The sequence below is a fragment of the Dendrobates tinctorius genome, unplaced genomic scaffold (assembly GCF_039654945.1).
Source record: "Dendrobates tinctorius isolate UK_male_01 unplaced genomic scaffold, ASM3965494v1 ptg000028l, whole genome shotgun sequence".
In the NCBI taxonomy this organism is placed as follows: domain Eukaryota; kingdom Metazoa; phylum Chordata; class Amphibia; order Anura; family Dendrobatidae; genus Dendrobates; species Dendrobates tinctorius.
The window spans coordinates 39,053,768-39,077,515 of NW_027361696.1; the positions used below are offsets into that span (position 1 = coordinate 39,053,768).

Here is a 23,748-nt window from a genome sequence, read left to right on the forward strand (position 1 = left end):
AAGGAACTTTGACGCAGTTTGTCAGCTTCCATATTAAGGCCTTAATATCAACCAATACCTTACATATATTGATATGTTTTTTGTGCACTTTTTATATTTCTTTCAGGGTGCAGTTGGGCCCAAATGGTTCTGCAAACTTGTGGCCTCTGTTCACACGGGATGCATTCTAGTTGGCAACTGGGCAGCCCCCCTATATGGTGTTACTAAGAGGTTGTGAGCCTGAAGCCCTGCATTCCCTGTGTGAACACTGCTACATGCGGATTATTCTGCACTGGTGTACCACACGGCCAATCCCTGATTGTAGGCTGGCTGTTTCATTTGGTATTTATGCACCTGTGCAGCGGACATTTTACTTGGGTCCGCTGCACCCTGTATTAGTGCAGATGCATTTAGGCCTGTCTGGTTTGTATCTGAATTTTTTGGAGGATTTTTTCCTCTTTTTGGGGTTTTCATTGTCCAATCTACGTAGAGCGGAATTAGTATCCCTAATAAAGGATGGTAACTCACTCACCAATGATTTAAGGTAGTAGTCGAGTAGGGTGGTCAGGCACAGCGCGGTCCTGCACTTGCTCTGATTCCAGGTAAAAAATATACTCTGCAACCTTGTATTTGTATGGTAGGAACTCTCAATATGTTATACTGGCATGTATATGCATAAATGCTCTCAGTATAATCAAGGGACCTTTATGTACTTATGCACTTAAGCACCTTAATGATTTTACAAATGATCATGTGGACCCATATACTTTACTCAAGAGGCACTACCCAAATAGATCAATATGTATGCTAATAGCTTTTTCTTTTGCACAACATTAAGGTCTCTTTCCAATGTGTGAGTTTATGCTGTATATATTTTATCCTGAGCGTCCTATTACAAAGAAATTACTATTTATATTTGAATTGCATTGTTTCCACTGCGTCTCTTGTTGACATGAGGCACCTTTTTTAACTTCTTTATTTGGTCTTTGAAATTTTGAAAAAAATATTGTCTATTGTCTAATACAATTTAATCACTCCTTTATTACGGATTTTTGTTGATCTGGATTATGTGCTATACATTTTGATACAGAATGTGACCATGTGGTAAAAAAGTTGTGGGCTAATATGTATGGCCATTATTACTTTTTTTTTAAAGATAGGTTCACATTGATTCAGTGTTAAAATTGCATCCACATGCAGCCTGACATCTAGGACTGTCCTGCTGGTTCTGAGATGTTGATAGGGTTTTGTATCAGTGACCAGATGTCCCTTTGGATCTTACATCAGGTAGACTTGAGCCTTCACCCTTGGTGGGGACACAGGGTCAGTACCTGTTCTCAACTGCTGGCCTGGCTGTCTTTAGAAAGACTGTGTGGCGCCCCTGAGGGTTCAGTCGCCACAGAGGTACTGCACCTCCTCCTGAGGTGTGGTACTCCACCATTTAGGTAAGGTGGAGACACCTGACCACACTCCAACACCTGAATCCCACACAACATAGTGTTCAAAGCACCCTTTGGTGGCTCCCTGCTTGGAACACGAAGCGTGCTGGGAGGCGGGTGGAGTTAGTTGGCACCAAAAGAGCGGGAAGAGTTTAGGATTTGGTCAGTCTGACAGAGTCAGTGGAAGAGTGAAGATCCCCTGAGTGGGATGGATGAAGGAAGTGCTGCAGCCGACCTCAGTGACCTGGGTCCGCTGGCACAGGAAAGAGACATAGATGGAAAGCCTGACTCTCTCCATAAGATGGATTAGTATGGAACTTAAGGAGAGGAGGACTAAGGATTATGGTTAGAGCAGAACCCTTCCCAAGTTCACAGCGCATGGCCGGGGTCCGGTCCCCGAGGTTGTATGGATACTAATGGTCCTGCAGCAGACACCGGAGGAATAGAAGTTGTCACCACTTTATTCCCACAAAAGACTTGGGGGCACAACAGCAACGATAGTGAGCCGGGACTTGGTAGCAAGGAGTCCCCGAAGCAGGCTACAGCTGTCTACCGTACAAGTAGAGTTCATAGGAACATCTGACAGGAGGAACTCCAGTGTAACTCAGTACTGAGAGTACTTCACTATAGGTGCAAAAGGGAGACGTTCAGAAAAGGCACATATGTTGGCGGAGTGTTGGACGGGAGTTCTTCATCTTGCCTGGAAGTTGGCTGAGCCCCTGACCTGGAGGGTACGGCACCGAGGCGGGCACCTGTATGCTCAGCAGACTGTGAGTAAAGCTTTGGAACTACATGCCCTGGTGTCCTCTGCTTATCACTGTGCCAACCCACTCAGCACTGCTACATCTCGGTGCCGGACACAACACTCTCTCCCTTAACACCTATCTTCTTCATCTGCTCTGCTCTGGGACTACAGCCCTACCTGTGGAAGCCTACACCATCATTGCTGCACCACACCATCTGTCCCAGAGGATCTCTCTGCAGCGTCGGCTTAACATCTTCATTGCCGAACACCACAGGTGGCGTCACGAATCATTCACTCAAACTTTATTCCAACATCACTTAACCCCCCTTTTACAATGGACGCCCAGGGCCACGGACCGGGTCGCAGCTACCGTGACATCTCCCATTGAAATCCACCGGGCCCGGCTCCGAGTGCCCCACGGCCCTGGCACAGGGCGATCCAACTGCATGGACAAGGTTTTATCCCACTAAATGCTCATACTCCTTTCCCATGGGCAGAATGCTACTCAGACAACACAGGGTGACAGTAGCACAATGGAATGATACTTTGGATCAGCAACACTCACTATCGTATCGTACAGTCTCAGAAAGTACATAAGAAGATGCAAATTACAGTTTAACCCTTCTGCTGGCTTGCCGGGAATTAGAACATCTGCAACTTTGGGGCTTCCAGGGCCAACTAACCCAACCAGTAGCACCCAGTTTTTGGCAGGCACCCACAGGGAGGAGGTAGTGGCAAGCTAAGGAATATGATCGAGCACAGTGAGGTATGTGGCCAGGTGACCTAATTGTCCCCTACCTGGATTCTCCAAATGTCTCCATGGGTTCAGTGAAGGGCACCAGAGCAAATCTATCTTTCTCGGGTTGAAGCAGTGGTGCCTTGGCTGCTGCCCTCTAGAGTCTCTCTGCGGAAGGATAGAGGTCCCTTTTTATACCCACAGCTGTCCTTCATACCAGGTTTGTGGAGAGGTGGGAGGAGGTCTCAACAATCTGCATGGACTGATACAATAGATATTCAGTATATTTAGCAGATATTCATCAAATTTACGCACATTGATTGTTCATTTAACCTGCCCTGCTCCATTGTCACTCAAGGATAGCAGAACAATAAGCTGCATGGACTGATACAATAGTTAGTCAACAGGTATTCAACAAATTTTCAAACATTGATTCTTCAATTAACCTGCTCCTTTTTCCCTCAAAGATAGCAGAATATGCTGTATGGACCAATACAATAAGTAGTCAGCAGGTATTCACCAAATTAACAAACATGAATTGTTCAATTACCCTGCAATTTTTTCCCTCAAGGATAGCAGAGCAATAAGCTGCAGGGACTGAAACAATAGGTAGTCAGTAGCCATTCAACAAATCAACAAACATCAATGCAATCTGCAACAAGAGTCCATGTTCATGCTCATGTCCCTGAGCCTACTGAATTATTTGTCTGCCATAATTAAGAATAAACTTGGTGTCATCACACCCTCATTTCTAGGGTCAATGGTTTCTGATATTGCATGATAAGCACAATAGAATGTTGGAGTTATAGTTAAAGGGATTGTCCAGCCATGAATGTCATATTCATCTTCCCAGTCACTGGAGATTCCATTTCTGAGGCTCTCTAGTCCCTCATTAGCTGATCATGTGCCATCTACACTTGTGCCCACTGCAGCCAATCACTGACTAAAGCAGGTTATGGCTGCAACAGTCACTTTGAGTGGACATCACATGATCTGCTGCAGAAATGTCCAGAGACTATTGGGAGCCAGTAGGAGGGTTCACATACTTTTAACCAAGTCCTATTTATTTATATTCTTACCATATTATGGTTGGGAAGACTTGACTGCTGGGAAACTTGAGTTTTCTTTCTTCTCTCTATATAAATCACTTCATATTTGGATTTACTGATCTCAAGTGTCCACAGAAATGTCACCATAGATCATCTCCTGTCAGAGCGATGGAAGCTCAACTGCCTCATTTCCTCTTTTTAATGGGCCTCGCTTAGATTTGTCAATTTAGGGTCATTTGTTTTCTCCTTGCCATTTCTACTTCGTCTATGATCCCATCATTTAAAACACATTGATATTCCTTATGCTATGTACTATATAGATGTAGCACAGCTGAGTTGCTGCTTTTATGATTCCTGGATTCCTGAGAACTATTGCAGACCTGATACTTCTGATACTTCTCACAGCTGAGTGTTTGTTACACTTATATCCAGTGTCTTCCAGATATTTACATAATTTCTCTCTAGTCTGGAGAGTTTGCAACAATGTGTCAGCTGTTGGTGGGGGTCCAAAACTTGCTTGTGTCTACTATCGCATCTTTTGGAGGATGTTTCTGTACTATTTTACACCACTTCTTGGCCATAAATTATGATGAATTTGTCGGGTGTGCTTGGTCACGTCCCCCACCCTCACTTTTCAAAAATTTTGAAAAGTTGGCCAAACGTTTTGTTTAACTATGTATTTGACATTTCAAGCAGAAAAAAAATGCTTGATGAATCGGTCATCAAAGTCCACAAAGTATCAGAACTTTTTCTTTAACGATAAGTTTAAGATTGGATTCCGCTTCTCCTCCCCCAAAAGCAGAAAACGTGGGCACCCCTAAATACAATAAAGGGCCACCATTAAGGTAATAAAGAGAGATACACTCCCATTGTTTAATCAAGTGTCCTGAAAACAAAGAACGGAACAGAGGAAGAAACGTTTCCACTGAGAGCCACTAAGAGATCTTTAGATGACTCTCCGGAGACTCCATCATGTTTACACACATCCATTGTGAGTACAGCTGAGACCAGGATCGCTAGCTATGAAGGCGCAGCACGAGATACACTCATACATGGTCAGATCCTGCTCTGCTTCACTGTGCATACCAGAATTAGGTGCCCAAACCTTCACGTCTTAAAGGGGATGTCCACCTTTGGGAACTTTTTTTTACTTAAATGCATGAATTTGGGTCTAAAAAAATGTTGCCAATTGGGTTTCATTAAACATTTTGCACCATTTGTCTTTTACAGGCTCTTTTTTTCCTTCAGATGTGGTCTGTAGTCATGAATGAGCTGAGAAGAGCTCAGAAAAAGACAGAAAAGAGTAAAAAATGTTCCCATCAGACTTTCACAGAGGGCTGACTGACTGATTCACAGTTAACTCATTCTGCAGCCAGCAATAGACAGAGGAAGATAGAATCTAAAAATAGCCAAAAATGGTGCAAAATTTTTTAATGAAACCCAGTTGCAAACCCCAATTGCATGCACAAGTACGAAAAAAAATTAACTGTTTAAAGGGAATCTGTCACCCTTTTTTTTCGAATATGAGCTGCCGACACAGCCATCAGGGGCTTATCTACAGCATTCTGTAATGCTGTAGATAAGCCCCCGATGTAACCTGAAAGATAAGAAAAACGAGTTAGATTATACTCACTGAGGGGGGTGGTCCGGTCCAATGGGTGTCGTGGTCCAGTCCGGCGCCTCCCATCTTCATACGATGCCGTCCTCTTCTTTCCTTCCTGTCATGGCTCTGGCACAGGCACACTGCTCTACCATGTTGAGGGCAGAGCAGAGTCCTGCAGTGTGCCGGCTTCGGGAGAGGTACGGCAGAGCAGTGCGCCGGAGCCACGACAGGAAGGAAAGAAGAGGACGTCACCATTAGAAGATGGGAAGCGTCGGACCGCAACACCCATCGGACCAAGACCGGACCGCCCGGTGAGTATAATCTAACTCTTTTTTCTTATCTTTTAGGTTACATTGGGGGCTTATCTACAGCATTACAGAATGCTGTAGATAAGCCCCTGATGGCGGTGCCGGCAGCTCATATTCGATCTGTGATGTGACAGATTAGCGATCTGTCACAGGACAGTGATGTCCCACCTGGGACATTATAATAAAGTTAAAAAAAAGTGTAAAAATAATTAAAAAAAAAAAATTCCCTAATAAATTCATTTTTTGAAAATAAAAAAACAATAAAAGTACACATATTTGGTATCGCCGCGTCCGTAATGACCCACCCTATAAAATTGTCCCATTAGTTAACCCCTTTAGCGAACCCCTTAAAAAATAAAAATAAAAAGCTAAGCAAAAAATAATGATTTATTATCATACTGCCGAGCAAAAAGTGCAATAACACGCGATCAAAAAGATGCATATAAATATCCATTGTACCGCTGAAAATGTCATCTTGTCCCGCAAAAAACGAGCCACAACACAGCGTCATCAGCAAAAAAATAAAAAAGTTATAGCTTGCAGAATAAAGTGATGCAAAAATAATTATTTTTTTATATAGAAATTGTTTTCATTGCATAAAACCGCCACAACATAAAAAATGACATAAATGAGGTATCGCTGTAACCGTACTGACCCGAAGAATAAAGCCGCTTTATCAATTTTACCGCACGCGGAATGGTGTAAACGCACCCCCCAAAAGAAATTCATGAAACACTGGTTTTTGTTCATTCTGCGTCCCAAAAATCGGAATAAAAGCGATCAAAAAATGTCACGTGCCCGAAAATGGTGCCAATAAAAACGTCAACTCGTTCCGCAAAAAATAAGACCTCACAGGACTCGGTGGGTCAAAATATGGAAAAATTATAGCTCTCAAAATGGTGATGCATAAACTATTTTTACGATAAAAAGCGTCTTTTAGCGTGTGACAGCTGCCAAAAACAAAAACCGCCATAAATAGTAAATCAAACCCCCCGTTATCACCCCCTTAGTTAGGGAAAAATAATAAAAAAAATGTTTTATTTATTTCCATTTTCCCATTAGGGCTAGTGTTAGGGTTAAGGTCAGAGCTAGGGTTAGGGCTAGGGTTAGGTTTGGAGTTAGAATTGGGGGATTTCCACTGTTTTGGTACATCAGGGGCTTTCCAAACGCGACATGGCGTCCTATCTCAATTCCAGCCAAAAAAGTTAAATGGCGCTACTTCCCTTTCTAGCTCTGCCACATGCCTAAATAGTGGTTTACCCCCTTATATGGGGTATCAACATACTCAGGACAAATTGCACAATAACTTTTAGGGGCCTGTTACTCTTGGGAAAATAAAAATTGGGGGGTAAAAAGATCATTTTTGTGGAAAAAATATGATTTTTTTTAATTGTACGGCTCTACGTTATAAACTTCTGTGAAGCCCTTGGGAGTTCAAAGTGCCCACCACATATCTAGATAAGTTCCTTTGGGTGTCTAGTTTCCAAAATGGGGTCACATGTGGGGGGTTTCCACTGTTTAGGCACATCAGGGGCTCTCCAAATGTGGCATGGCGTCCAATCTGAATTCCAGCCAATTTTGCAGTGAAAAAGTCAAACGGCGCTCCTTCCCTTCCGAGCTCTGCCATGCGCCCAAACAGTGGTTCCCCCCCACATATCAGGTATCAGCGTACTCAGGACAAATTGCATAATAACTTTTGCAGTCCAATTTCTCCTGTTACCCTTGGTAAAATAAAAAAAATTGGACCTGGAGTAATTTTTTTTGTGAAAAAAGTTAAATGTTCATTTTTTTTTTAAACATTCAAAAAATTCCTGTGAAGCACCTGAAGGGTTAATAAACTTCTTGAATGTGGTTCTGAGCACCTTGAGGGGTGCAGTTTTTAGAATGGTGTCACTTTTGGGTATTTTCTATCACATAGACCCCTCAAAGTGACTTCAAATGTGATGTGGTCCCTAAAAATAAAATGGTGTTGTAAAAATGAGAAATCGCTCGTCAACTTTTAAACTTATAACTTCCTAATGTTATCTATTAAGTTTTTTGTGTGCCGTATCTCTGTGATTTAAGAGCATAAAAATTCAAAGTTGGAAAATTGCAAAATTTTCAAAATTTTTGCCAAATTTCCATTTTTTTCACAAATAAACGCAAGTTATATGAATGAAATTTTACCACTAACATGAAGTACAATATGTCACGAGAAAACAATGTTAGAATCACTGGGATCCATGGAAGCGTTCCAGAGTTATGACCTCATAAAGGGACAGTGGTCAGAATTGTAAAAATTGGCCCGGGAGCTAACGTGCAAACCACCCTTGGTAGTGAAGGGGTTAAAGCTGAAATCTCCAATATTAATACTGGTCAGTGTATATATGTACGTCCACCTACTATGAGGAGAAACAATGTATCGGCGAGCTGGCGATGATTGATGTCTGTGTTTGGCTCTGATATTCCCCTGGCACCATGGCAGCAAGAACATTACAGCACTTAAGCAAATCAAATCAGCGGAACACTCGGGATGTCGGGTTCTATTGCATGAGACGGAATGTTTACAGCAGACGATTCGATACTTTGTAACTGTCACTGTTATTATAACTTCTGTCATTAGTCTTGCATGATGGATCGGAGGTCCGGATCTGATTATATGGTGTCACCGCCATGTTTGATGACTGATTATGGGGGATAAATTACTTTTTAAAATTCTGAAATAATCTTCACTTGCATTATGTTACCGTGGTTCCCCTTCCACCACTAATTTATTGATCAAAGTGGATATATCCCAAAATGCCTCATTTCTAACCACTTTTTGTTAAACAGGATTTGAAACGTCTATAAAAAAAAAATTGTTTAACTTGGTGTAAAGGGCGCTGCTCTTCTGAATCCAGCAATGTTTTTCTTTTGTTCCTGTGCCTCTCCATTCCTGAGATATTGCCTCTTCTCTTTATATAAATGTAGTTTTTCCAACCAATAGGGTGTGGCCATCCATGGTTCCTTGTGGGTGTTTTCTTGAGGACTACACCCATTTATATACAGGAAACCTAAAGGCAATATCTCAGGAATGGAGAGGCGCAGGAAGACAAGAAAAACAACGCCGGATTCAGGAAAACAGCGGAATTCACACAAAATATATATCTTTCATATGTTTGGCAAGTGAGATGACCTCTGTAATAAAATCCTGTGTCTGAGTGAAGCCATCACGTGACTTTAACACACCTCCCAGCTGAGACATAAAGAAATGTAAATAAAATTATGGGTGGAGCATGACATTATATTTCCTCTGGTGAGAACATAGGTGCCATAGCAAGGACAGCCGAAAATTGCTAAAATGTAGAAATTTTACAGTAACTGGGAATATAGGGAGAGCAAACATATAAATGTGCAGGTAGAGATGCTAGAAAACTTTTCTTTTTTTGGTCACACATTGTTTTTCGAGAAGTTTTTGGAGCAGAAACTGAGCAAAACTCTTCAAACCTCAAAACTCCTCAAAAACTTTTCTGAGTTTTTTCTCCAAAAACACAGCATGTGAAAATACCCTTGGAGACTTTTTGGACAATTTTTTTTGCTTTCTGAAGCTGCTTTGTTAGAATTTTTTCACTGAAGTGTTCTTTGCAGCCTTTCGATTGAACAGTGCCTATTTTGGAGCAGTTTCCTTCAAGATCGGCCTTAAAGAAGTGACATGTCCTGTCTTTTTCCCAACAAATAATTTTCAAAACCTCATCAGGACAAAAACAAAGATACTCAAAATCTCATCATATGAACAGTAAAGTGAATTTCCCATACAAATGGATTGGAACGAGTTTTCCCAAGTGTTTTTGTGGAGTTTTTTGGAGAGAGTCTGCTTCAAAAAAATTCCTGAAAAATCACTTTTAAGGCGGTGGAAAAATTCTTCCTATTAATTTCTGTTGTTGTCCATATGTTCATTCTGTTGAGTGATTATTTCTGCATGTTACTTCTCTGAAGTGGCTTCTGACGGAATCAGTTCCAAACTGTTCACTGTCCACTCAAAAGACTGTAAAGATACTGTACTTTGGAAAATTACTTTTGCAAAACTGCTTCAGGAAATGGAAAAGTCCTCCAAAAGCTCCCCAAAGAAGGAGCGTTTCCTGAAGCTGTTTCCACTTGAAAACTTGTCATTTTTGTACAAACAATGTTCACATGTTGCATTTTTAATGCATATTTTACATGCACTTTTTTGGGTGGAAAAAACATTTTACAGTAAAAATAAGTGAGATTACCACACTTCAACTCTATCCATGCAGCGTATTGAGCACACGTCTGTACTGTTGCCATATTTGTACAAATAAAAGTCTGGATCTATCAGAAGAATGTATGGGTAGAGTCGATGTGGTCAATGCAACCATCCATGGTCTAGAGTCCATTATTGGCTCATTGGCTAACTACGTCATTCTAGTTTCCTCCTCCACTCGAGTGGTTTCCCTGTGAAAAGGATTTGTTTATCCAAGGAAGGAAACCATAAAATCCTAAAATAGGTTTTGCAGAGATCTCATTCACATGTTATCACTTTTATATCAATAAGGAACTTGTGCTTTGAGCAATTATACATGTTCTTCTGGCCGAGAACAGGAAGGCCACCACTTGTTCACCCAACATGTAGGACAGTTCTGCACAATTCTTGGTCTAGTTCTTTTTTTTCTCAAATATAACAGTGCCATACTACTAATTCTAACCATTTAAAGTGTATTCAAGTGTCTTGACTTTTCTGGACTTGAGATGTTGGGGAAAGAAAAGTATATGGCATGTTGGATTCCCTTCTTTCCATTGAAAACATATTAATGCTTGGCCAAGCCAAGAAGACATGTATATGGGTGATTGGAGGAAATCACATCCAGCCCAATGAGTGTTGAGCCAACAAATATCTAAGGTGACAGGTCATCTAGAAGGTAGGCCACCAATGGATAACCAGGAGGTTTCCTTGGAATCACTGCCAAAACAGGGATATAGTCACCTATAGCTCTCATCTTCATAATGACTTTTATTGATCCTTGTAGATCTGTTCCTTTTTGAAAGTCTCTAATTAATTCTCCTCTAATTTCACTTCCTAGAGATTATGAAGTCACCATGGCACCAGCAGCAGAAGAAAGATACTTATACTTGGCGATATACATTATAACGATCATCACGGGATTTCCTGCCAATCTCCTCGCCCTTCACGCATTCATTAGGAAGCTACGCATCAAAGCCACCCCCAATGCCATTCTACTTTTCAACTTGACTATATCTGACCTATCGTTCCTGACATTCCTCCCGTTCAAAGTTACGGAGGTCTTCCATGGTCAATGGTCAATGCCATCGTTCCTCTGTCCACTCAGTGGTCTCTTTTACTTTAGCACCATCTACTCCAGCACATTGTTCCTCACTGCGGTCAGCGTGGAGAGGTACCTCGGAGTGGCCTTCCCTCTCAAGTACAAACTGTACCGTAAGCCAAGCTACGCCGTGGCAATTAGCAGCTTCCTATGGGTCTGCTCGTTTGCCCATTGTAGTATTGTCTATGTGACCGAGTACCACCAAGCTTCCAACATCAGCAGTGATCGGTTTGTTTGCTACGATAACTTCACTGAGAAGCAGTTGGAAGTTCTTCTACCTTTTCGTCTAGAGCTGGGTCTCCTCCTGTTCTGCCTCCCCTTCTTTGTAACCTGTTTCTGCTATGGAAGCTTCATCAGGATCCTTATATCTTCTCCGCACATCCACAAGGACAAGAAGCAGAGAGCCATTGGTTTGGTACTTACCACTCTCGGTGTTTTTGCAATATGTTTTGCCCCTTACAATGTCTCTCACTTGGTTGGATTTGTAAAGAAGAAGAACTTAAAGTGGAGGGAAAAGGCTTTACTCTTAAGTACGTTCAACGCGAGTCTAGACCCGGTCATCTTCTACTTCTCCTCCACAGCCGTCCAGCACTCTTGCAAAAGCTGCTTGATGAGGCTACACATTTGCCATTCCAGTCCAGCTCTACATAGGATAATGGACAAGCAAAGCATAAAACTGGCTCCTACACAGGCTTCGGACAGCTTTAAGGACTGACAATGTTTCTTATTTATTTGAGTTGCACATTCCAGTATTGTTGTGTTGTAGTGTTGACCTTCGGAGAGGAATGTTTTGGTAAGGGGTGATGTTTACATTGGGTTTTGCCATGGGTCTTCATAGAGAAGATGGAATCTGCTAATAAAACATGTCCTATCCTGAACAGGAGGACCTAGACCATATTTTCATCTATCAATTTATCCCCACTCCATCAAGGGGACCAAAAAGGAAGAGAGAGATGGAGATGGTGTCAACATGAGGTGGTCTTCATTGAAGTCACATGAGATGCCTCTATTATGATTATCCTTGGAATTTCCTAAGACCTTTAGGCTAGGGCTACCTAGCGACATGTAGTCCCGCTAATATTTTGTAACCAGTGAGCGTAAATATGGTCACATTGTAACCAGCACATTGCTACTTCTACCAGCAAACATTGGCAGAAATCTTCCTCGTTTTCCGTATGACCGTATTCACATCTGCAATCCTAATATTGCGTGGCCGCAAGTCACCAGATAGCCCCTGCATTTATCTACCTTACACCATAGCACAGTCTTCTTTAATGTCAATAATGACCTGATTAAGGGAATGAACAAAAGTTTAATCGGAGAAGATCAGACTAATATAATTTATATTCTAAACATTCTAAAATTCCCAAATCGGGTCATGGTTTTGGCAATTGGCTAGACCACGGTACCAGAACCCATGATATATTCCATTACCATATCTAGGACATTTGTTCCACTGTGAGATTATATTATGTGTAATAAATCAGTAAAGAATTGTGCTTCTGTAATTGTCACCTTCTCCTCTATGCCTACCAAACAGGAAGCTTCAAACAGCAGTTTCCCTCTAGACAGCTCCTCAAGCATCTAATTTTTCAGATTACCCATAAAAGTGGTCTCTAAAGTGGTAGAGTTTATTTACATGGGCCCAAAATGGGAAGATTTGTGGGCAGCAACAGTGAGAGTTAAAATATTCTGTGCCTCTGAGTGTCGGACGGGGGTACCAAGGGCCCACCAGTAACCAACTCCAGGGCCCCACTTTTCAGCTACATGTAAATGTAACATTATCCTCAATCACAAATGTATATAACAATGAACTGGGCAGATTGTAAAGTGAATAAGATGCTGCCTACGTCTGTACATAGTGATTCAAGCATATAGTGCCAAGTACTGCTCATATAAGAGGGTGGTGGCCCACCAGAGAATTCTCATGTGCTTCTGTGGGCCAGTCCAAGCCTGCCTCTATCATAAGGAAAGAAAGTGTTTTATATACTGCCTCCCTCCAAGAGAATGAAGCATTTGTATTCTATCTGCCTCCTGCTATGCTTATTGGTGCTATCTTGCCTATCTAGTCTCCAAATGTACAATAGATTGGAGTGTTTGCATGCAGTCTTTATCCTATGAATAGTTGTGTTATCTTGCCTATCTAGTCTTTAGCAGTTACCATAGAGTGGAATCTTTGTACTCAGGCTCAGTTCTTTAATAGTTAATGTTTATCTTACCACTATTGTCTACAGTAGTACAAGTGAGTGGAGTATTTGCATCGGTATATGCCTTGTGAAATTCTTAGTGGTGTTATCTTGCCTATCCAGTCTCCAGCAGTACAAGATTGAAGAATGTTTGTATTCTGTCTTCCTTCTGCTGTTAGAGGTGTTATCTTGCCTATCCAGTCTCCGGCTGTACAAAAGACTTGGAGCATTTGGTATGCTGTCTGCCTTCTGGTATTTTTAGTGGTGTTATCTTGCCTACATAGTCTCTATCAATTACAGTAGAGTGGATTTTTTGTATTATGTCTGCTTTCTGCAGATGTTAGTGGTGTTATCTTGTCTATCCAGTCTCCAGCTGTAAAAAAAGACTTTGAGTATTTGGTACGCTGTCTGCCTTTTGGTATTTGTAGTGTTGTTGTCTTGCCTATCTAGTCTCCAACAGTTATGATAGAGTAGAATTTTTGTACTTAGTATCCCTTTGACAATTCTTAGTGGTGCTATTTTGCCAATCTAGTCTCCATCAATGCAAGATAGTGGAGTATTAGTATTATGTCTACCTTCTACTATAGTTAGAGGTATTATCTTGCCTATCTAGTCTCCAGCAGTACAAAAGACAAAGTATTTGGTATGCTGTCTGCCTTCTGGTATTTTCAGTAGTGTTATCTTGCCTATCCAGTCTATAGCAGTTATGATAGAGCAGAATATTTGTTCTTAGTCTCCCTTCTACAATTCTTAGTGGTGTTATTTTGCCAATCTAGTCTCCATCAATACAAGAGAGTGGACTAGTAGTATTTTGTTTACCTTCAGCTATGGTTAGAGGATTTATTTTACTATCTAGTCTCTAGCAGTACAAAAGATTGAAGTATTTGGTATTCTGTCTGCCTTCTCGTGTTCTTAGTGTTTTTCTTTTGCCTGTCTAGTCTTTAGCAGTAAAATAGACTGGAGTATTTACATTCTGTCTCCATTATTATTAGTGATGTTATCTTGCCTATCTAGTCTCTAACACAGTAGACCTAGTTATAATCCCACCCACTATCATTCAGTGTGTACAGCTGCACAGCTGAAAACTGATCTGTCAAACAGAGACTGTGTATTGTGTGCACTCTAGTGGTCAGTGTGAACACTATTATTATAGTTTATGGTCAGTTAGAAAAGTAATGAATAGCAGACAAGTAACACTCCATTGCTGTTGTATTACATGGGGGGTGTTGTGTCAGCAGGGTGGCGCTCCAGGCAGTACGGCCGCTCCCATGTGCAGTACTAAGTATCCGACATCTGTCTTTTTGACCTTTTTTGTTTTCCGGCACAACAGGTGAAGCAAAAATGTATTACGTTACTGTCCAAATCCAGAAACATTGCTTCTTCTCCTGTCTCTTATTGCCTTTTAATGTGACCTTAGCAAGTAATGGAGGAAATTCTTCGAAATGTCGGCCGCCTCGCTGAATTTGTAACATCAAAAACAGAGACGGCAAATTAGATTTCACTGTGCACATCAGCAACCAGAGAGCAGCAGCCCCGGTGATTCATGGAAAGCGGAACGCTAGGGAACATTTCCCCCGAAAATCAAATGATCGCCAGTTATTCCATGTCCTTGCATCACCCTTGTATGTCACATTAACAGAAAGATGGTAGAGCATCGCAGGTATGATAGAAAGAAGTCAGGACATGCAGAGCATCGCAGCTATGCTACAGAAAAGTCAGGATACGGAGAGCATCGCAGCTATGATAGATAGGGGGCAAGACACACAGAGCTTTGCAGCTATGACAGAAAGGTGTCAGGACACACAGAGCTTTGCAGCAAGGCTAGAAAGCTGTTAGGACACACAGAACATCGCAGCTATCGCTGCATTGCATGTATTATAGAAAGGTTTCAGGACACACAGAGCATCGCAGCTATGATAGAAAGAAGTCAGGACACGGACAGCATTGCAGCTATGATAGGGGTCAAGACACACAGAACATTACAGCTATGATAGAAAGGTGTCAGGACACGCAGAGCATCGCAGCTATGATAGAAAGGTGTCAGGACACAGCATTGCAGGTATGATAGAAAGGGCTCAGGACACAGAGTATCGCAGCTATGATAGAAAGGGGTCAGGACACACAGAGCATCGCAGCTATGATAGAAAGGGGTCAGGACACGCAGAGCATTGCAGCTATGATAAAAAGGTGTCAGGACACACAAAGCATCGCAGCTATGATAGAAAAGCTTCATGACACACAGAGCATCACTGCTATGATAGAAAGGAGTTAGGACACGCAGAGCATCACTGCTATGACAGAAAAGTGTCAGGACATGCAGAACAATGCAGCTATGATAGAAAGGTGTCAGGACACACAGAGCATCGCAAAAATGTTAGAAAGATGTCAGGACATGCAGAGCAGCGCAGCTATGATAGAAAGAAGTCAGGACACAGAGAGCATTGCAGCTATAATAGATAAGGATCAGAAAATGCAGAGCATCTCAGCTATGATAGAAAGGTGTTAGGACACGCAAAGCATCACAGCTATGATAGAAAGGTGTCAGGACACGCAGAGCATCACTGCTATGACAGAAAAGTGTCAGGACATGCAGAACAATGCAGCTATGATAGAAAGGTGTCAGGACACACAGAGCATCGCAAAAATGTTAGAAAGATGTCAGGACATGCAGAGCATCGCAGCTATGATAGAAAGAAGTCAGGACACAGAGAGCATTGCAGCTATAATAGATAAGGATCAGGAAATGCAGAGCATCTCAGCTATGATAGAAAGGTGTTAGGACACGCAAAGCATCACAGCTATGATAGAAAGGTGTCAGGACACACAGAGCATCGCAAAAATGTTAGAAAGATGTCAGGACATGCAGAGCATCGCAGCTATGATAGAAAGGAGTCAGGACACAGAGAGCATTGCAGCGATAACAGATAAGGATCAGGAAATGCAGAGCATCTCAGCTATGATAGAAAGGTGTTAGGACACGCAAAGCATCACAGCTATGATAGAAAGGTGTCAGGACACGCAGAGCATCACTGCTATGACAGAAAAGTGTCAGGACAAGCATAGCAATGCAGCTATGATAGAAAGGTGTCAGGACATAAAGAACATCGCAGCTAAGATAGAAATGTCTCAGAACATGCAGAGCATCACAGCTAGGATAGAAAGGTCCCAGAACACGCAGAGCATCACAGTTAGGATAGAAAGGTGTCAGGAGACGCAGAGTATCACAGCTATGATAGAAAAGAATAAGGACTTGCAAAACATCACAGCTATGATAGAAAGGTATCAGAACACAAAGAGCATCGCAGCTATGATAGAAAGGTGTCAGGACACACAGAGCATCGCAAAATTGTTAGAAAGGTATCAGGACATGCAGAGCATCACAGCTATTATAGAAAGGTGTCAGGACACAGAGCATCGCAGCTATGATAGAATGGTGTCAGAACACAAAGAGCATCACAACTATGATAGAATGGTGTCAGGGCATAAAGAGCATTGCAGCTAAGGGTATGTGCACACGCTGCGGATTCTGCTGCGGATCCGCAGCGGATCTGGCCCTGCGGATCCGCAGCAGATTCTGCTGCGTTTACACTTCCATTCAAGTCTACCTATTTTAAAAAATCAAAATTGACTCACAGATGGGTGGAATGAAATCCCGCAGGGAGAGACAAATAATTAAAAATAATTAAAAAATATTTTGCTATATATATATATATATATATATATATATATATATATATATATATATATATATATATATTAAAATATATATGTTGCTGTATAAATAAAATAAAAAGTAACAGGAACACAATATTCAATAATAAAATGCCTTTATTGCAATATTGGCACAACTTGAAGTGCATAAAATAGTAAATACAAAACTACATTAGCAATATACAGTGGGGCAAAAAAGTATTTAGTCAGTCTGCAATAGTGCAAGTTCCACCACTTAAAAAGATGAGAGGCGTCTGTAATTTACATCATAGGTAGACCTCAACTATGGGAGACAAACTGAGAAAAAAAAATCCAGAAAATCACATTGTCTGTTTTTTTTCATTTTATTTGCATATTATGGTGGAAAATAAGTATTTGGTCAGAAACAAAATTTCATCTCAATACTTTGTGATATATCCTTTGTTGGCAATGACAGAGGTCAAACGTTTTCTGTAAGTCTTCACAAGGTTGCCACACACTGTTGTTGGTATGTTGGCCCATTCCTCCATGCAGATCTCCTCTAGAGCAGTGATGTTTTTGGCTTTTCGCTTGGCAACACGGACTTTCAACTCCCTCCAAAGGTTTTCTATAGGGTTGAGATCTGGAGACTGGCTAGGCCACTCCAGGACCTTGAAATGCTTCTTACGAAGCCACTCCTTCGTTGCCCTGGCGGTGTGCTTTGGATCATTGTCATGTTGAAAGACCCAGCCACGTTTCATCATCAATGCCCTTGCTGATGGAAGTAGGTTTGCACTCAATCTCACGATACATGGCCCCATTCATTCTTTCATGTACCCGGATCAGTCGTCCTGGCCCCTTTGCAGAGAAACAGCCCCAAAGCATGATGTTTCCACCACCATGCTTTACAGTAGGTATGGTGTTTGATGGATGCAACTCAGTATTCTTTTTCCTCCAAACACGACAAGTTGTGTTTCTACCAAACAGTTCCAGTTGGTTTCATCAGACCATAGGACATTCTCCCAAAACTCCTCTGGATCATCCAAATGCTCTCTAGCAAACTTCAGATGGGCCCGGACATGTACAGGCTTAAGCAGTGGGACACGTCTGGCACTGCAGGATCTGAGTCCATGGTGGCGTAGTGTGTTACTTATGGTAGGCCTTGTTACATTGGTCCCAGCTCTCTGCAGTTCATTCACTAGGTCCCCCCGCGTGGTTCTGGGATTTTTGCTCACCGTTCTTATGATCATTCTGACCCCACGGGGTGGGATTTTGCGTGGAGCACCAGATCGAGGGAGATTATCAGTGGTCTTGTATGTCTTCCATTTTCTAATTATTGCTCCCACAGTTGATTTCTTCACTCCAAGCTGGTTGGCTATTGCAGATTCAGTCTTCCCAGCCTGGTGCAGGGCTACAATTTTGTTTCTGGTGTCCTTTGACAGCTCTTTGGTCTTCACCATAGTGGAGTTTCGAGTCAGACTGTTTGAGGGTGTGCACAGGTGTCTTTTTATACTGATAACAAGTTTAAACAGGTGCCATTACTACAGGTAATGAGTGGAGGAAAGAGGAGACTCTTAAAGAAGAAGTTACAGGTCTGTGAGAGCCAGAAATCTTGATTGCTTGTTTCTGACCAAATACTTATTTTCCACCATAATATGCAAATAAAATGAAAAAAAACAGACAATGTGATTTTCTGGATTTTTTTTTCTCAGTTTGTCTCCCATAGTTGAGGTCTACCTATGATGTAAATTACAGACGCCTCTCATCTTTTTAAGTGGTGGAACTTGCACTATTGCTGACTGACTAAATACTTTTTTGCCCCACTGTATATATGGAAAAAGGAATACCCATCCATAACATGAGGCTTGATTAATGAACCAGGTAAATGAACATAAGATAGCACAATAAAAAACATTCATGTCAATTCTTTCTGTGGATTCCACTGAGTTTTGACATCTGCTCCATTGTACAGGTGTGAAAACGCAGGTAAAACGCAAATCATTTTACCTGCGGATTACATTCAAATCCACGTGGAAAAATCCGCAGCAGTATCCGCAGCGTGTGCACATATCGTAAGATAGAAAGGTCTCATAACATGCAGAGCATCGCAACTAGGATACAAAAGGTCTCAGAACACGCAGAGCATCGCAGCTATGATAGAAAGATATAAACCCATCTGAAGTCTCTAACCAATCCAATTAAGGAGCAAAATAGGGTAATCAGAAAAGCACAACCAAACTGTGATATTTAGAAAATAAATGAACAAGTGTGGACAAATGTATGCCCAAGTTTATTTTGCTGTCATAGACTAACTTCAGTAATATTTGTCTATACTTTATCATTAGCTTTTCTATTGTTAGGCTTTTATACCCCTTTTTGCCAATGCAAGTACAGTGGCATTAAAGAGAGCTTATTTTAGCCTGCCTACTTTCAATTTGTACAGTCTTATTTTGCACATTCACTTAATAATAGATGTTGTTTCTGAAATCTATTGAAAGTAGCCTTAGGCTATGTGCACACGCTATGGAATTGCCGCGGAAGTTACCGCGGGAATTCCGGAATTCAATTCCGCGGGAAAAACGCATTTTAAATTCCCGCGATTAAACTAGCGATTTGCAAGCGTAATTAGCTTGCAGAACACTAGCGTTTTCCAAGCGATCTGTAGCATCGCTTGTGGAACTGATTGACAGGTTGGTCACACTCGTCAAACATAGTGTTTGACGAGTGTGACCAACTTTCTACTATTGAGGCTGCCTATGCAGCACCAGTAGTAAAAAGATCTAATGTTAAAAATAATTTTAAAAAAATAAAAAAATCGTGTTTTTCTTACCTTCCAACGTACCGCGCAGCATTCCCGATCATCGCAATGCTGCCGGCAGGTCCCGTTCCCAGTGATGCATTGCTGCAATGACCTTTGATGACGTCGCGGTCTCGCGAGACCGCGATGTCATCAAAAGTCATTGCCGCAATTCATCACTGGGAACTGGACCTGCCGGCAGCATCGCTGAAGCCTGGTGACGCTGCGCGGGACATCGGAAGGTGAGAATATGACGATTTTTTTATTTTAATTCTATTTTTTACAGGGATATGGTACCCACAGCCTGGAGGACAGTCTCCTCTCCTCCGGACCATTGGTACCATCCGCAAATGTTCTGCTTACTTTCGCATGGTGGGCACAGCCACATGCGGAAAGTAAGCAGAACAATGCATTCCTATGGGTGCAGAATCGCCGCGATTCCGCAAAATTAATGAGCATGCTGCGTATTTTTCCGTGATGCGATTCCGCCGTGGGAAAATCCGCAGCATTAGCACAGCATTGCGGAATCTCATAGGATTGCATGGGATGCTGTTTTTTTGCGGCAAAAAACGCTCGTTAAAAACCGCTGCGAAAACGCGAAGAAAATGCAACGTGTGAACGCAGCCTTAGGGATCTCAGATGGGTTTATATTTATTGCAAGCATCATAATATTTGGATCACCTCTTATTGATCTTATGATAGAAAGGTGTCAGGACGCACAGAGCATTGCAGCTATGAGAGAAAGCTGTCAGGACACAGAGAGCATTGCATCTATGATAGAAAGGTGTCAGGTCACGCAGAGCATCGCAGCTATGCTAGAAAGGTGTCAGGACATGCAGAGCATCGCAGCTATTATAGAAAGGGGTCAGGACACACTCAGAGCTTTGGAGCAAGGCTAAAAAGGTGTTAGGACACAAAAGAACTTTGCAGTTATCGCTGCATTGCATGTATTATAGAAAGGTTTCAGGACACAGAGAGCATCGCAGCTATGACAGAAAAGAATAAGGACACGCAGAAATCGCAGTTATGATAGAAAGGGCTCAGCACACGCAGAGCATCGCAGCTATGATAGAAAGGGATTAGGACATTCAGAGAATCGCAGCTATGATAGGAAAGTGTCAGGACATGCAGAGCACAACAGCTACAATAGAAAGGGGTCAGGACTAGCAGAGAATCACAGCTATGACAGAAAGGTGTCAGGACATGCAGAGTATTACAGCTATGATAAAAAAAATGCATCCCAGCTATGATAGAAAGGTGTCAGGACCCACAGAACATAGCAGCTATGATAGAAAGGAGTCAGGACATGCAGAGCATCACAACTATGATAGAAAGGTGTCCGGACACGCAGAGCATCACAGCTATGATAAAAAAGCATTGCAGTTATAATAGAAAGGGGTCAGGACAAGCAGAGCATCATAGCTATGATAGAAAGGTGTCAGGACACGCAGAACATCACAGCTATGATAAAAAAGCATTGCAGTTATAATAGAAAGGGGTCAGGACAAGCAGAGCATCACAACTATGATAGAAAGGTGTCAGGACACGCAGAGCATCACAGCTATGATAAAAAAGCATTGCAGTTATAATAGAACGGGGTCAGGACAAGCAGAGCATCATAGCTATGACAGAAAGGTGTCAGGACACGCAGAGCATAGCAGCTATGATGGAACGATGTCAGGACACACATAGCAGCTATGATGGAACGATGTCAGGACACACATAGCAGCTATAATAGGTGTCAGAACAGAGAACATCACAGCTATGATAGAAAAAGGCAATGCAACTATGATAGAAATTTGTCAGGCAGAGCATTACAGCTATAATAGATGTCAGAACATACAGATCTGTCACGACATGCAGAGCATCACAGCTATGATAGAAAGGTGTCAAGACACGCAGAGCATTGCAGCTATGAATGAACGGTGTTAGGACACACAAAGCAAAGTTATCATTTAACTCTTTATGTCAGACATTGTTCCTCTCTGTATCAGAAAATCAGTCCTCCCCCTACAGAAATACCAGGGAAAAGAAGCAGCAAGGAATTTGGAAACAGAAAATGACATAGTGCAAAAGGTAGAAATTGAAAAATGGAAAATTTCGGGTGAATTTTTTCTTTGGAGGGTTACACAGTATGAAATACAACACAAAACAACCATTCCCAACCATTTTAATGGTGCATTGCAATATCATATTAAGCAAAAGTTGTATTAAATGTCAAAGGCTTCTACAATAGCAAGTGCAGAAAATACAAATTTAGAGTCTGTAACCAGATCATTTCCAGAGATCACGAGGCATCAACCACAATTGCATTTAATATTAGCGCCAGGTGCTGCACGGTCCTGCTGGATGAAGACTTGGCTGGAGTATAAGAGACTGGAAACTAAAGAGATCTATAGAGAAGCAAATCATAGAACAATAAAAATAAAAATACAAAAAAATATATAAAATATCAGTTTAAAGAGGCATGATATCATTTTTTGAAAGTCAACCCCTTGACAATATTTTCCTGCACAGCAGAGCCCGGACACTTGTTATGCAGTTTAGCTCTGTGTAAGTGAATGGGACCAGCTGCAGTTCCCTGCACAGCCAGATGGTGTCACTCTACAAGGAAACGAGTGAGGAGGCTATAGCACTGAATCAGCACTGCTGCCTCTTTAGGCTGTGTGCCCACGTAGCGATTTTTAAGCGTTTTTGCCGCGATTTTCAGTGCGAAATCGAGGCAAAAACGTTTAAAAATCGTGTACAGAACTCACCCCATGCATTCCTATGGCATTCCGCACATGCTGTGCTAAGGCTGCGCTTTTTTCCGCGGCGGAATTGCATCGCGGAAAAAATCGCAGCATGCTCATTCTTTTGTGCGGAATCGCAAAGAATTGCTGCGATTCCGCACCCATAGGAATGCATGAGAACCGCTTTCTTCCTGTATGTGGCTATGCCCACCATGCGGGAAGTTAAGCGTCTCGTGCGGTTGGTACCCACGGTGTGGAGGAGAGGAGACTGTCCTCAGGGCCCGGGGTACCATACCCCTGTAAAAAAAAGAATAAAAAATCGGTGTATATTTACCTTCCGGCGTCCCGCGCTGCATTCCCGGCCTCAGCGTTCCCAGTAATGCCTTGCGGCAAGGTCCAGTGATGACGTAGTCTCGCGTGACTCTAGCGGTCTCGCGAGATCGCTATAGCAACGTGAGACTACGTCATCACAGGACCCTGCCGCAAGGCATTACTGGGAACGCTGAGGCCGGGAATGCAGCGCGGGACGCCGGAAGGTAAATATACCCCGATTTTTTATTTTTTTAGCATTTTTAACATTCTATCTTTTACTATTGATGCCGCATAGGCGGCCTCAATAGTAAAAAGCTGCTCACACTTGTCAAACGCTATGTTTGATGAGTGTGACCAACCTGTCAATCACTTTCCAAGCGATGCTTCAAATCGCTTGGAAAGTGCTTGAATATCGCACACGAAAATCGCGGCAAAATCGCAAACATAATCGCTGTAAAATCGCAGTGAAATCGCGCAGAAAAAACCGCGTGATTTCTGGGAAGGAGTCCGGTTTTCAGTGTCCGGATTTAAACACTACGTGGGCACATAGCCTTAATCTAAGGATCAGTGGGGGTTACCAAGCAGGGGCCGGCTGGGCTGTTGGCAGGGAGGCAAATGCTGTGTGCCGCCTGATGGCCGTGCACAGCAAACTGAGCGTGGCCCTGTCTGCTGCGCTGTGATGCAGACCGTGGCTTGTGAGACCTCAGCGTAATCGTGCAGGGGGCGCGATGACATCATTGTCTCGCACTGCTCTACAGGCAAGAAGATGGAGGCTGCAGTGCTGGGAAAACCAGGATGGGGTGAGTATAAACATCATTATTTTTTATATGAACGGGCTGTGGGGCCATCCTACTATATATATGGAGGGGAATTGG

The 23,748-nt window shown here is 42.2% G+C and overlaps 2 protein-coding genes across 3 annotated transcripts in view; one reads left to right on the forward strand and one right to left on the reverse strand.

Moving 5' to 3' along the window:
* The window catches only part of LOC141084895 (free fatty acid receptor 2-like), an 89,202-nt gene extending 76,517 nt beyond the window's left edge, over positions 1-12,685 (forward strand). The window contains exon 2 of the mRNA XM_073569849.1: positions 10,917-12,685. Within this exon, the coding sequence (XP_073425950.1) occupies positions 10,933-11,892 (960 nt within the window). The 5' untranslated portion in view covers positions 10,917-10,932 and the 3' untranslated portion in view covers positions 11,893-12,685. The remainder of the gene's footprint in view (positions 1-10,916) is intronic.
* A 9,298-nt stretch (positions 12,686-21,983) lies between these two features.
* LOC141085300 (natural cytotoxicity triggering receptor 3 ligand 1-like) overlaps positions 21,984-23,748 on the reverse strand; it is a 50,461-nt gene continuing 48,696 nt past the window's right edge. For both annotated transcript variants that reach the window (XM_073570579.1, XM_073570580.1), the window contains one exon: positions 21,984-22,222. The gene's annotated coding sequence lies outside the window, so the exon portion shown is untranslated. The remainder of the gene's footprint in view (positions 22,223-23,748) is intronic.